Source organism: Sitodiplosis mosellana, unplaced genomic scaffold (assembly GCF_009176505.1).
Source record: "Sitodiplosis mosellana isolate CC-2019 unplaced genomic scaffold, AAFC_SMos_1.0 Smas_scaffold_46, whole genome shotgun sequence".
Lineage (NCBI taxonomy): Eukaryota > Metazoa > Arthropoda > Insecta > Diptera > Cecidomyiidae > Sitodiplosis > Sitodiplosis mosellana.
Genome location: NW_022595288.1, coordinates 304,204 through 316,596, shown reverse-complemented (window position 1 = coordinate 316,596; position 12,393 = coordinate 304,204). Strand labels below are relative to the sequence as shown.

The window sequence follows — 12,393 nt, the reverse complement described above, 5'->3', positions numbered from 1 at the left end:
AATAAAAATTACCAAAATTGAGGCATATAAATTTATTTTAAACACTTCTATTGATGTTGATCGTAGTTTTTTATCGTTGGCATCCGTTCCAAATCAATAAAAGTGTTTAAAATAAATTTATATGCCTCAATTTTGGTAATTTTTATTTCCTCCTCATGTGAGGAGGAGGAACCTCCTCAGCGCACTCCTCCTCCTCATTCACCTCATCACCATTCCTCCTCCTCGGAGTTACACTCCCTGTTAAAATATCAAACTTTATTTACGTAAAAAAGACACCTTGGTGTTCAAGAAATTGAGTTGCAACTCGATGAAATACAAAATCAATTAATTCAATAATGTTAATTTAATTAATGTTTGAATTCGCTGTGAACCAAATGATTCAATCAACAGAAATGTAAAAAATTGCAGAAAAAATTACTAAATGGGTGACACCCAGATGGATTGCTGATTGGTTTTGGTTCTTTTCCTATTTCATCCAGGCTTACAGTGATTGCCTCATTGATTGTTCGCAGAAGCGGAAATTTCCGTTTCAAAATGTCCATTGAAAATTTCGTGGTTGGCTTGAAGTCATCGAATGTATCTTCTTCGATGCCACACTTGCCGCGGAAATCGTCGAAATTTATTGATACGACCGCCACACCAGCCAAGCCAAATTTTATCGCAAGACGTGCTAAATTAGCCATCGATCGTGTATTATGGAAAATCACTCCGCGAATCTCACTGTTTTCATTTTTAGCTTGAAGAGTGACCAAATTGGCCCCTGTATGATAATGCCTTTCCCAACCTGACGTTTTATCATTTAAATTTGAATTACACAATTGGTTATATGGTTGTCCACCTGAAAAAGAATCTGAGCCAAATCTGTGAATCGGATATCCGTAAAAATACAAATTCATAACCACTTTTGATGATGGAAATCCCCTTGAAATGATTTCATTGATTCTTTTTTCCATATTCGTGATGTGCAGATCGCTTATCGCCTCTTCCGTAGATGAATAGACAGCAGTGGAACTTATGACAGGCATGTAGTCTATGTATTCGGAAAGAGCGATATAATTGTGATCACCCTCTTTAATTCCCCAAGTGACCGTGAGAAGCAAATTGAAATGCTGAAAACTTTTTCTTAGATCTTTTACAGTTGTCACATGCCTTGCCGTTTGACTAGAAAATAACGGAAAGTTATTATTATTAGCTGGGAAATTGTCACATTTTACTCAAATTGACAACATTACACACCCTTTGAAATCATAATTTTCTTGTTTAATGATATCCAAACCATCAAAATCGAAGCGCAGAAGAAAATTTATGATATTTTTTATACATGCTTGGTATTGTACCGAATTACCATAGTACTGAGCTATGTAGCGAAATTCAATCATCATCATTATCTGCATAGTAAAACAATTCAACATGATGAAATTCAATTTGAAAAACGTTTCGTGACAATCACCTTCAGATGGGGATATTTTAGCTTCAATCTTATCAACTGTTTGTATTCTTCTTCATCTTCATCACTCATCACTGATGTGAAATTCCAAGGTTCTGTGAATTTATATTCAAAATTAGAATAAAATTGCATTGAAACCCGTAATCTACCCGGGTTTGCAAACAAAATTTTGAAGATTTTGATGAGAATGGCCAAATTGATAACTTACAAAATGAAAAGTAAGAAGAAAAAACAATAAATTGCATAGCAAATACCTCTTGCTCTGAGAAAAGGGTGAATATGTGTACATAAGTTCAAGTCAGCATCTTCGAATGCAACGACATCTCCACGAACATTTGTTCCCATGTATGGGAGCAGTTGACTTGTCCATCCGTAACAGGCGACAACTTTTCCATGTGATGGGCCTGTAAAATTAGCTTTGATTTTTTTTAGTCATTAGCTAAATGCCGGAAATAAGAATCGACTTAATAAAATTACATTGAGAATAATTTCATTCAAAGCTTTACGCTTGCCGACACAAAAAGATTCAGTTAAAGTGTTGATTACAAAGGGACAAAGGGATTTCAAAACAAATCTATGCTTACCAGCTTGAGCTGTGGCCGCCACAAAAACACCAAGAATAGCCAAAAATCCGATGAAACGCATCGTACCGAATCAATCTAAGAATAAACCAGCTTCGAATGGGAGTTCTTGCCGATATCCACATTATATTCTCAGTTTTATCGAAAAAAGATAAGATTTGACAGAGTTTAATAAACATAATGACTAATCGTGACGAATTTATTCAATGCAAAAATGTTTTGAATTTGAGAAAATCCCTCGAAGTAAGATAAAAAGATGGTTTGGATTTAAAGATCAAAAGAAAGAACTTTATCTCAGCTATTCCAACACGAATGGATGATAAAACGCTAGACATGATTGTCAGCAACACAACAAAGACAACAAAAAAGAAGTGAATTCTCATTCATTTGACTCACGTTTTATTATTCATGGAATTTCAAATGAGCAACCGATTAAGTTTATTACGCGTTCGAAGTAGATTTGGTGCCGACAAAGGTAAACAGCCCAAAGTCTGACGTGATAAGATAACCTTTTGCACAGATTATACAATGTACAAATACAGTAACAAAGAACAAAACATTTTGTTTTGAAACCAAGATTTTTATACCATTGTGCTTTCAAGCACTAGTGGAGAAGGTACGTACTCAAATACACCGTACTTCAGTAGTATTGATTGGTAAATAATCATGGCGTCTCCATATTATTGCAAAAAGCACAAATGGTATAAATTCTTCACACGTTCTTTGATTGCTGATAGTAAGTTTATTGTCACTATTATCTTTCATTTTCTTTTAAGCCTGAATCTATTCCATTCACTGAAATCTATCAAAAATGACCACATTGAAACTTGTAATTATTCTGAAACTAAACCATGGCATTTTGTCATAACTAATTTTTACATATTGAAGTTCTAACTATGGCAACATATTCGCGGTCTTCGCCCCAGGAATGAATGGCCTTTATGTGATCGAATCACCAAAAAATGCGATTTTATCGCATCGCGATAGCCACCAGTGTCAAAACGATATAAACAGAACATTGAATTGGCTATCTGTATACATAGATAGTATCCACCACGATATATGGAATCAGAACCGATTTCCTGTGGTGGTATTTTGCACTGCGCAAAAAGTGCGTCGCTGATTGTCTGAAGAACCGGAAAAGTGGTTACATTATGTTTTGGAATGAACAATGTTTTTTTGTCACTTGGTTCATTTGTTTTTTCAGGTCTCAATTTGAGTTATGCTTTCAAAGTCCATTTGTTTATTTGAATTCAAACCAAAGATAGATAGATTACGACGCGTATGGGGCTATGAAAATTAATCAGAATAAATACATATTGATGCGGCTGATGGGTCAATTCAAATGGTTTCTACGCTTACTGAATCTCTGAATGCATTAATTGAATTCAATCTCCACATAAAAAAGCTCTCGTTGGGACTTTCAAAATTCGAGGATTATGATCTCCATGAAATATTAGATACGGTTGAGGAGCATCGCGCCAACACATTGACTGAACTTGAAGTGGGTGGTTCTTCGTCAAATGTACTTGATAGGGAAATTTCATTTCCAAATGTTGAAAATTTATCATTTTCCCGTGGTGACTCCGATGACTTTAAAAACGTGCGTTTAAATTTGAAACGCTCCTATCCGAATGTTCGCCAAATGTCTGTCGATTGCACCGAATTTAAAGAACGCAAGTGGATTGAAAGAAGTAGTTTTCCCAAATCGACTCGTTTACGAGCGAGACAAAACTATTTAGAAAGCGTTTTTTTCAGACACTTTCGCGTATTTCGTCGTCATTTCGCCGATGAAGGTATTGTGGAAGCCCTAAGTAATAATGCAAATATTACCGAACTGAGTTTGCATAAATGTGAACCAAGTATTCTCAGGAATATCAATGCGAAAGGTCCATACATCATCAATTTGAGAATCTAAAATACTGTAGAAGATTTCCTACAAAGTAAACAATTGATTCGAAATGAGTCTACCCATGTTGGATATGAAAAATCACCAGTTTGGCTAACACCTCACAGCTCTCTATTTGCTTTTATCAAGAAGCACGGCGATAAAATCGAAACACTTGAAATTAAAAATGTTATCATTCTCGACGAATACTTGGCGCAAATTGGCAATTAAAAAACAGAAATATCTATTGAAGTTATAGATTTCACGAACACACTAACAACAAGTAGATTATTGGCGATATCAATTCGAATAAGAGATTATCGACAGTACGTGTGTTTGATGTACCATAACATGTGTCGAATTATTTGTATGAAGCTACATTTAGGTATTTCTTTATTTACTAAAATGTGAGTTAGTTTACATTTCTATGGGTTTTAATGAAGTTTCGAATATTTCACTTAAATTGATGCCCTAGATAATAATATCATCATGATATCAATGTGACAAATAATACTAAAATTGTCAAGCAAGAGCTGCTGGTGAAATGATAGGCTGATCTAGACGCTTGAGTTGAATTCGTTGTGATATTTGTTGATGTTTCTGTGTTGGTCATGGTCATGGTCATATTAGTGGTTCCTATAAATATGGAGCTAGCGGTTAGAACTGGAGCAGACATTGGCGATAAATTATTATCATATAGGTATACCTATAGTTGTTTCCGGCATTGTCGCGTCTGTAAACACGCTTCCTGAGGTTGTTGTTTCATCTGGGATTGTCGCATCTGTACTGGTGGATCCTGTAATATTGAGAGAACGGTCAGAACCCGAGCGTAAATTGATGTTGAACTATTATATGTACCTGTTGTTGTTTCTGGCGTGGTGGTAGAGGTAGTGGTACTGGTTGTTTCAGAAACTTGACTTATGTTCACCTCCTGTTTTAATTCGTCCAATGTCAAACTGATCGCTTCATTAATGGTGCGAAGCAGTGGAATTGAATTTCCTGTTCGTTGTGGAATATCCAAAAGAATTCCCTCCTTCGGTATAAAATCATCGAATGTATCATAAACATCGCATTTGCCGTCAAAATCGTCATACACAATGGAATTTGGTGCAATACCACCTAAGCCATATTTAATTGCTAATCGCACCTTGTTTGCAATTGAACGTGAATTCTCAATGGCAATAACCAAATTAACGTTTCCAGTTTTTCTTAAGATAGGAACACGAGTATTTGTGTAGGATCTTTCCCACCTCTCTGGCTGAGTCGATTGAGCTTTACAAATAGATCCATATCCGTGTATGTTCTGGAATTCAGCGTCATACTCTTTACCATAGGCTGTTAAAGCGAAAGCTGGCCCCGTAAAATGTACCCCCAATACAACTTTCTCCGATGCCACACCTGTTCCAAGCATCCTCTCCAACTTTGCCTTATCATTTGAGATTTCCAACGATTTTGTCGCATCATCAATTTTATATGTAACCGTTGGCCGCGTATATTGATGTACAACATTCATGAACTCCAAGGATTCCGATAATTTTTCAAAGTCATATTTTGCATGATTAAAAGTTTCCGGTATGTTAATCGTTGCTGTTAGCAAGAGATTAGACTCCTCGAAACTTGTCTTCAGCGCCGCAACAAATTGCACAAATTTATCAAACAGATATAACCGATTCGTACTGCAAATGAAGAAAATGAAATATTAGTTTTTCAAGAAGATTGAAAAAAGTCAAAGTTATGGTATGTTGTCTGCAAACTTGGATTCCCTTGTGATTTTTCCCACCAGACGGAAGTGATGAAAGTGGAAATACATTGAATTTAATTAAGAAAAAAACTTCATCTAAAATTCGACTCATTTCTTCCCAATGGGAATAATCTTGTCAGATGTCGCTCTAGTGCTTCGATCCGTGTTTCATTTTAGTAAACATCAACAACTACACCTACACCGATTTTACGTTGTTTCCCTCACAGGGATACACAAACATAAACACAAATGCAGTGTTCACATACATGATATATTCCGGCATCTGTCGCTCTCTGTGTCATCTACAGTGATGCGTAATACAGAAGGTAAAGATAGTACAATATGATCGATTGTCCCTTTCGCACTTGAATGAGCGTGTGTAATACGCAACAACCGATGCTTGAGTGAAGGATGACCAACACGTATTGAAATGAAAAGTTATTTATTTGTGATGCTCACTGCTCACGGTTGTATGAAAAAGGCAACAAGTCATATTGTACCACACACCAACATAAATTATTCAGAAAAATTAAACGCAGTAATACTGCGGCAATATTTCATACACACACCATATCGGTATTTTCATGTTTTGAGTGTGTTGCTTTGTGTGTGCGAGTGTAAAGTATTTGAATTCTTATAATTGAGAACAAAAATCTAACGGGATATTGTTGACAAATATACACTTGCAATAGCGGCATGCGATAGCATTCGGCCACAACACACATCGGTCGCAACTGTGGGAAGAGTGAGGATTCTTCTGTATATATGTATTGTATAGAGGCTGATTTGTTGTTATTGACATGCGGCGCCTCTTTCGGGATAATTTTCGACTGGGGAATCGTTTGGCATGTTCTTTCATTTTGAAACACATACCTAAGCGCAATATCATCAAGTTGTAAATTCATTCCGTTCATTTTATGTTTCAGAATGATGTCACGAGAATTCTGTAGGATTCTTCTTAATTGACTTGGATTTTTGACAATTTCCGAGTATTTGGTCAAACTGCGACGAACGCCCATTAAAACCTGCCAAAATGTATGAATCATTTTCAATCAATTCCCTTTAAATACGTTCAATCAAACGCTTATTAGAACAAACTCATACTTTGAGATCAGGATTTTTCTGTTTTAAATCTGTCAAATGCTTAAGATCTTCCTGCAAGAACTCATTATTTGATTCCCATGGATCTGTCAGTAAGAAGAAAGATAATAGACCAAGAGCTGTTGAACAAAATACTTAAATGCAAGCTTCATGTCAGATAATGGAATTGTAGGTGCACATTGATGTTAATATTCAAAATATCATATTGTTTTATCTTCATTTGATACACGTCACAATATCTGCTCGCCGATAACAAGAAAAAAATTCGCTTCACTTTTCGCTCAAGCTTTAAGGCAGATTTTTTGTTTACTGATAAATTTGTACAAGAATAATTCAAACACAAAAAATCTGCTCCAAACATTGTACACAACATTTTTTATTCCACATCAAAGTCTCATTCAATTCAAAGAAGTGAGGTTATGTTGTAATCATGTCAAAATGGATAAAATGCATTACAAACACATAACCTCACTTCTTTGAATTGAATTCAATTATCTGACATGAAGCTTGCATTTAAGTACTTTGTTCAACAGCTCTTGTCTATAAGCTATTAACCCCAAAAATCCAGAGATAATTTATATCGAAAGTTTTCAACTTTTATTTGTTAATACCTTCTTCTGTCTCAGCCACACTGATGACATGTGTGCACATGCTCCAATCGACCTTTTCGAAATCGAATGAAATTTTATTCAAGATCGCATTAGATTTTGTATACACTGGACACACAACCTTTTTGTCGTGCGCTTTGATGTATGGTTTCGGAATTGTGATATCCTCGGTGCTCGATGATATTTCCGCCGAAGTCGAATCTTCTATCGATTCTGAAGTTGAGTCAGTGGCCGAGATACAAGGATCCTCCGGTGACGTGGTTTGTGCCTCAGCAGTCCAGCTTGATGCTTCCGTTGTTGAGGTTGTGTCCTCCGAAGCTGGGTCGGTTGACTCTGGGATTGAGTCAGTTGTCGAAACACTCGGATCTTCCGGTGACGCGGTTTGTACCTCAGTAGTCCAGCTTGATGCTTCCGTTGGTGGTGTCGCGCCCTCCAAAGTTGAAACTTCTATCGTGTCCGTAGTTGTGATAGCATCTTCTATCGTTGTTTTTTTAAGTTCAGCTTTTTGCGCACATTCATCGAAAGTCAAATCAAATGCTTGATTGATTGTTCGAAGGAGTGGATGTTTGTGCCCACTTAATTGTTTAATTTTAAAAACAATGCCATCAGCCTTGAAATCTTCAAATGTATCTGGATCAATTTCGTGTAAGCCGAAAAAATCATCGAATGGCGCATAGATAGGTGTAACACCAGTCAAACCGTGGCTTATTACAAATCGAACCTTGTTTGCAATCGCACGTGTATTTTCCATTACAACAATTCCATCATTTGTAGTTTTTGTCCGAATAGTTAAACTGGAGTCTTTGTGGGTTGTTGTCCATTTCTTAATATTACACAGCTCCAATTCATTATATCGATGCATTCTATCAAATGTCGTATCATCGTCACTGCCATCAGGTTTCGTGGTGAAGCCGAACCCCATGAAATGAATACCCATTACAACTTTTGATAGACACACACCTGCCTCTGCCAATTTCTCTATCTTATCTTGAACATATGAGATTTTTAGTGACTCTTTGGCGTCGTTTACTTTAAAACCATCCTTAGATGGCTTATAATTCGGTACGAAAGTAATAAATTCCGCTGAGTTTGACAGTGCTGCTAAATCAAAACGTTTAAAGTCAAAACTTTCTGAAACGGTAAAAGACACGGTTAGCAAATACTGTCTATTTTCCAATTTTGCTTTGAAAGCGGCTACGAATGAAACGATTCTATCAAATTCTTCTGGTGAAATATTGCTAAAAAAAGAGAAATGATTCGCTTATAATGACAAAAAAATGGTCAAAATGCGAAGAAATGAAATCCATACCTTTCCTCTATATCTTCTAACTGCAAATTAATTCCATCGAAATTATTGTATGCAATAAATTCATACAGCCTATCAATGATTCCTCGCTGATGCGTTGGATCGCTTGTAATATCCAAATACTCGACTAAAGTGCGACGGATGCCAAAATTGATCTGCAAAAATACAACAGTATTTTTGGCTCTATTTTATATTCATTCAGTTTGAGAATATTTTTATGAAATAAAAAAATAGTATGAATCAATCCATTCAAACTGTATGTATCAAATATTTTTATTGTGTATCTTCTATATAGAATATGTATATAGAAAGAATATTTGACATCAAACACTTCAAAATCTTATTCAAATTTTTTGAGGTAAACTCACTTTCAAGTGTGGATAAGTTTGTTTTAAGTACGTCAACTGTTTGTAAGCGTTATCAGGTTTCAAATTCCATGCATCTATGTAAATTACACAATGTGTTTAGATATTGTCATGAAATTGAACAGTGAGGGTTATATGGTAATAAAAAAAGATGTCCATTTAATTCAATTTCAATCTTTAGAATCTCTTCACGAAACTGACGTCTTTTTTGAACCATTCTTTCATTCAGTAGCTTCATACCTCCATTTCCTCTCTCATCGCCACTGACGACATGTGTACATAAGTTCCAATCGATCCTCTCTAATTTGAACCTTGCTAGATTATTGGCGGCAAGCTCAGAATGTGTTGGCATTGGACACACAACTTTTTTGATCATTGTTGATGCCTCTGGTGACGTTTTTTCTGCCTCAGTAGTCAGACTTGACGCTTCCGCTGTTAAAGTTGTGTCCTCCGAAGTTGAATCGGTTGAATCTAAAATTGAGTCAGCCGTAATTAGTTCCGATGGTGATTCGGTGGATTAGTGGAATAGTCAAATTAACGGAATTAGCGTTTTTAATGTTTGTTTTCTTAGTGTATAGTTCGTGTCTTCCCCTCGACAAACTGAACAATATTTGAAATAGAGATACCATATCAAAAAAATGTATTTTAACGAGAGTTGAAAATTGGTCCCAATAAATGATGAATAACACAGTACGACACATGTTTTTTTTCCGTGTCCCTGGAGAGCCCTTCACAGGTCTGAAAGAAGGCCTCAAATAATGAAGAACTGTATCATTACTTTTTGAAAGTTAGCTCGTTTATAGACCAAGAGCTGTTGAACAAAGTACTTACTATACAAGCTTCATGTCAGATAATGGAATTGTAGGTGCACATTAAGGCCAACGATAACAAGAAGATAAATCGCTTCACTTTTCGTTCAAGCTTTAAGGCAGATTTTTTGTTTACTGATAAATTCGTACAAGGATAATTCAAACACAAAAAATCTGCTCCAAACATTGTACACAACATTTTTTATTTCACATCAAAGTCTCAATCAATTCAAAGAAGTGAGGTTATGTGTTTGTATTGCATTTTATCCATTTTGACAAGATTACAACATGTGTCGTACTGTGTAATAATTGTGTTGAATTTAGTGGAAACAAATAAAATATTCATATATCTCGAGCGACCAACGACCCATAATATATATTATTTCACTCGCGATGAAGTAAAATATTTCAACGCTTTGTATTCTGGCGAAAAAACTCACTGCCAAATGTGAAAATTTTACACCATTGGTCTGCCATTTCCTTATATTCTGTATTCGGCTTCGCTTTTTTCCAAGTTTTGAAAATTGGAGATTAACTCATTTTCATTTTTTGAAAATCCGTTGGGATTTTTTAGTTGAAAAATCCACGGCGATGAAGCTACAACAACAAAAACACGTATTTCCAGTGTGAACATAAGACGAGCTCTACTAACACGACGCTTGTTGTGATAGTTGAAGATTTCAATCACATAAGCATATGCATGGCCGATAATAATCAAGTAGCCTTTCGAGGAAATCAAACAATCAAATTTCGTTTCTATATTGTAAATGCTCAATCGGTGGCTACAAAATGACATACCAATACACACGCATAAGCATCATTATCAGTTCTGTGTAGAATTCCCAAAAACAAAGATCAGCCGCTGGACATTAATGCTCATGATCCAAAATGTGATTGTTTGACTTCCTGAAGAATGTCAGTAAGGGGGATTTTTTCCATTAGAGTGGGATTTATTATTAATCCATTTGAATTTTTCACCTAAGGAATCCGAATGAATTGAAAAAGATTCCAGTGAAGTTACAGTGTACAAATCTCATATGTTCAAGATAAGATAGAGAAATTAGCAGTGATAGGTGTGCCTCTATCAAAATTCGTAATGAGTATTCATTTCAAGGGCATCGGTTTCAGTACGAAACTTCCAGTGACAGTGATTTGATAGAATGCATCGATATAATGGGTTGGATCTACGCTATATTCCCATTTTTGTATAACATGTTCCATTTATCTCTGACGTTGTAAGATGACAATCTTCTTGGTAACAACGAGCCAAGTTTGATAAAAATTGTCAATCACTTCGATTTGTTTACAATTGATAAACTCAAATCACTGAAGTCACTAAATCTGCTTATCAATCCGTTTACGAACCACAAGTCGAATTTTTACTTCATTCAATTCTTTAAATTTTCATCAACTCAAAGTTTTTTGATGACGGACAAAGCGCAACGAATCCAGTAAGACTAGTAGTAACATACACATGCAAAAATAAGCTCTTCAAAGACCTTTTTCATCTAGAGCATTTAAAATGAATGATTCGATATAATTTTGTACAAAGCTAACAAGCAATAGAGCTTCTGAACGTTCCAAAACTTGACTGTCTGTTGAAGAGGATTTTAATCCAATTCGAATAACTTCAGAAATCACTAAACTCTGCCAGTTAAACCGAAACACTTCGAAATATATCATTACATACCAGATTGGGCTACAGCTACAGCTAAAACAGATGAAAAAGATAGCACAGCGAAAAAACGCATGGCGATCATGTTCATGAGCCACGTGTTTTTGAATCTAAGTGAAATATACAGGAGAAAATTGATTTTATTCACATTTCGGTGATTGACACAGGGAATGAGCACAGAACTAGAAAGCGTTGATATTTTAGTTGATGAAACGTAAACACTTTAAAATCTCTCGTTACCTAAAAATGTAAAACCAAATATTTTAAAACTAAATTTTAAAAGAATCAACCGATTCACTCTAAATCTAAACTTGAACTATGAGTATTCGTTTCTTTATACCACTTTCTTTATTTCATTGATATCACCTTGAGAAAAGGTTTTCGCTTTCGACTGATCTCTGATAATAATTAAAACCATTTGAAGTGATCAAAACGAAAATTTATCACTCGTTGATTTGACATCCAAGCAACTTTTGTTACTAGACAACTTAAAACAGGCGCGGAGATAATCTTCAAGGCCCTTGGATTACTATACTTAATTGAAAAAATCGCGAACATATATGTATATTCAACCTTCAATTCTAAAATACATATTTAATGAATTGAAGGTTCCGAGTTATTGAATGACATTTCTATTGGTCAATAACATGTTTATAGGTCAGACGTAACGGTATGTATGTTATTTTTCGATTTTTACTTTTGAAAAGGAAAGTATGTTCTCTGTTGTTGTTTTTTTTGTGTCAATAGAGAGTATGTTTACGTTTGCATTGCCGGGTTGATGCCGTTTTTCATATTTTTTGCACAACTGATAATAGACAGCGTTTTGACGTCCTGGGCACAGTTGATGGTCTTGATCTGCTCTATAGCTTTGC

General features: G+C 35.4%; 2 protein-coding genes across 5 annotated transcripts; both read right to left on the bottom strand.

Annotated features, from left to right (window-relative positions):
- Positions 1-234: 234 nt before the first annotated feature.
- Positions 235-2,345, bottom strand: LOC129569833 (probable chitinase 2). 2 transcript variants are annotated; one of them, XM_055449010.1, is made up of 5 exons: positions 2,032-2,345; positions 1,702-1,863; positions 1,451-1,542; positions 1,237-1,388; positions 235-1,161 (listed from the first exon to the last, which is right to left on the bottom strand). In XM_055449010.1, the coding sequence occupies exons 1-5, from the start codon at positions 2,090-2,092 to the stop codon at positions 384-386; spliced, it is 1,245 nt and encodes a 414-aa protein (XP_055304985.1). In that variant the 5' UTR covers positions 2,093-2,345; the 3' UTR covers positions 235-383. The 2 variants fall into 2 exon arrangements, with proteins under 2 accessions (XP_055304985.1, XP_055304986.1); XM_055449011.1 differs by having other exon boundaries at positions 1,702-1,851.
- Positions 2,346-4,277: 1,932 nt separating this feature from the next.
- On the bottom strand, positions 4,278-11,825 carry LOC129569877 (uncharacterized). 3 transcript variants are annotated; one of them, XM_055449079.1, is made up of 12 exons: positions 11,762-11,825; positions 11,537-11,631; positions 9,278-9,508; positions 9,041-9,114; positions 8,676-8,827; positions 7,488-8,604; positions 7,370-7,421; positions 6,762-6,844; positions 6,531-6,682; positions 4,775-5,592; positions 4,623-4,712; positions 4,278-4,552 (listed from the first exon to the last, which is right to left on the bottom strand). In XM_055449079.1, exons 2-12 carry the CDS (start codon positions 11,610-11,612, stop codon positions 4,404-4,406), a joined length of 2,994 nt encoding a protein of 997 aa, XP_055305054.1. In that variant the 5' UTR covers positions 11,613-11,631; positions 11,762-11,825; the 3' UTR covers positions 4,278-4,403. The 3 variants fall into 3 exon arrangements, with proteins under 3 accessions (XP_055305054.1, XP_055305053.1, XP_055305055.1); XM_055449078.1 differs by having other exon boundaries at positions 7,370-8,604; XM_055449080.1 differs by lacking the exons at positions 11,537-11,631; positions 11,762-11,825 and adding an exon at positions 9,664-9,813 and having other exon boundaries at positions 7,370-8,604.
- Positions 11,826-12,393: the final 568 nt, after the last annotated feature.

Coding starts and splice junctions, on each gene's coding strand:
- LOC129569833 (XM_055449010.1), bottom strand. CDS start 2,092: ATGCGTTTCATCGGATTTTTGGCTATTCTTGGTGTTTTTGTGGCGGCC. Junction 1,864..2,031: donor GGCGGCCACAGCTCAAGCTG/GTAAGCATAGAT, acceptor AAAAAATCAAAG/CTAATTTTACAGGCCCATCA. Junction 1,162..1,236: donor GAAAATTATGATTTCAAAGG/GTGTGTAATGTT, acceptor GTTATTTTCTAG/TCAAACGGCAAGGCATGTGA.
- LOC129569877 (XM_055449078.1), bottom strand. CDS start 11,612: ATGAACATGATCGCCATGCGTTTTTTCGCTGTGCTATCTTTTTCATCT. Junction 9,509..11,536: donor TGTAGCTGTAGCCCAATCTG/GTATGTAATGAT, acceptor ACTCAATTTTAG/ATTCAACCGATTCAACTTCG. Junction 6,845..7,369: donor TGTGGCTGAGACAGAAGAAG/GTATTAACAAAT, acceptor TCTTACTGACAG/ATCCATGGGAATCAAATAAT.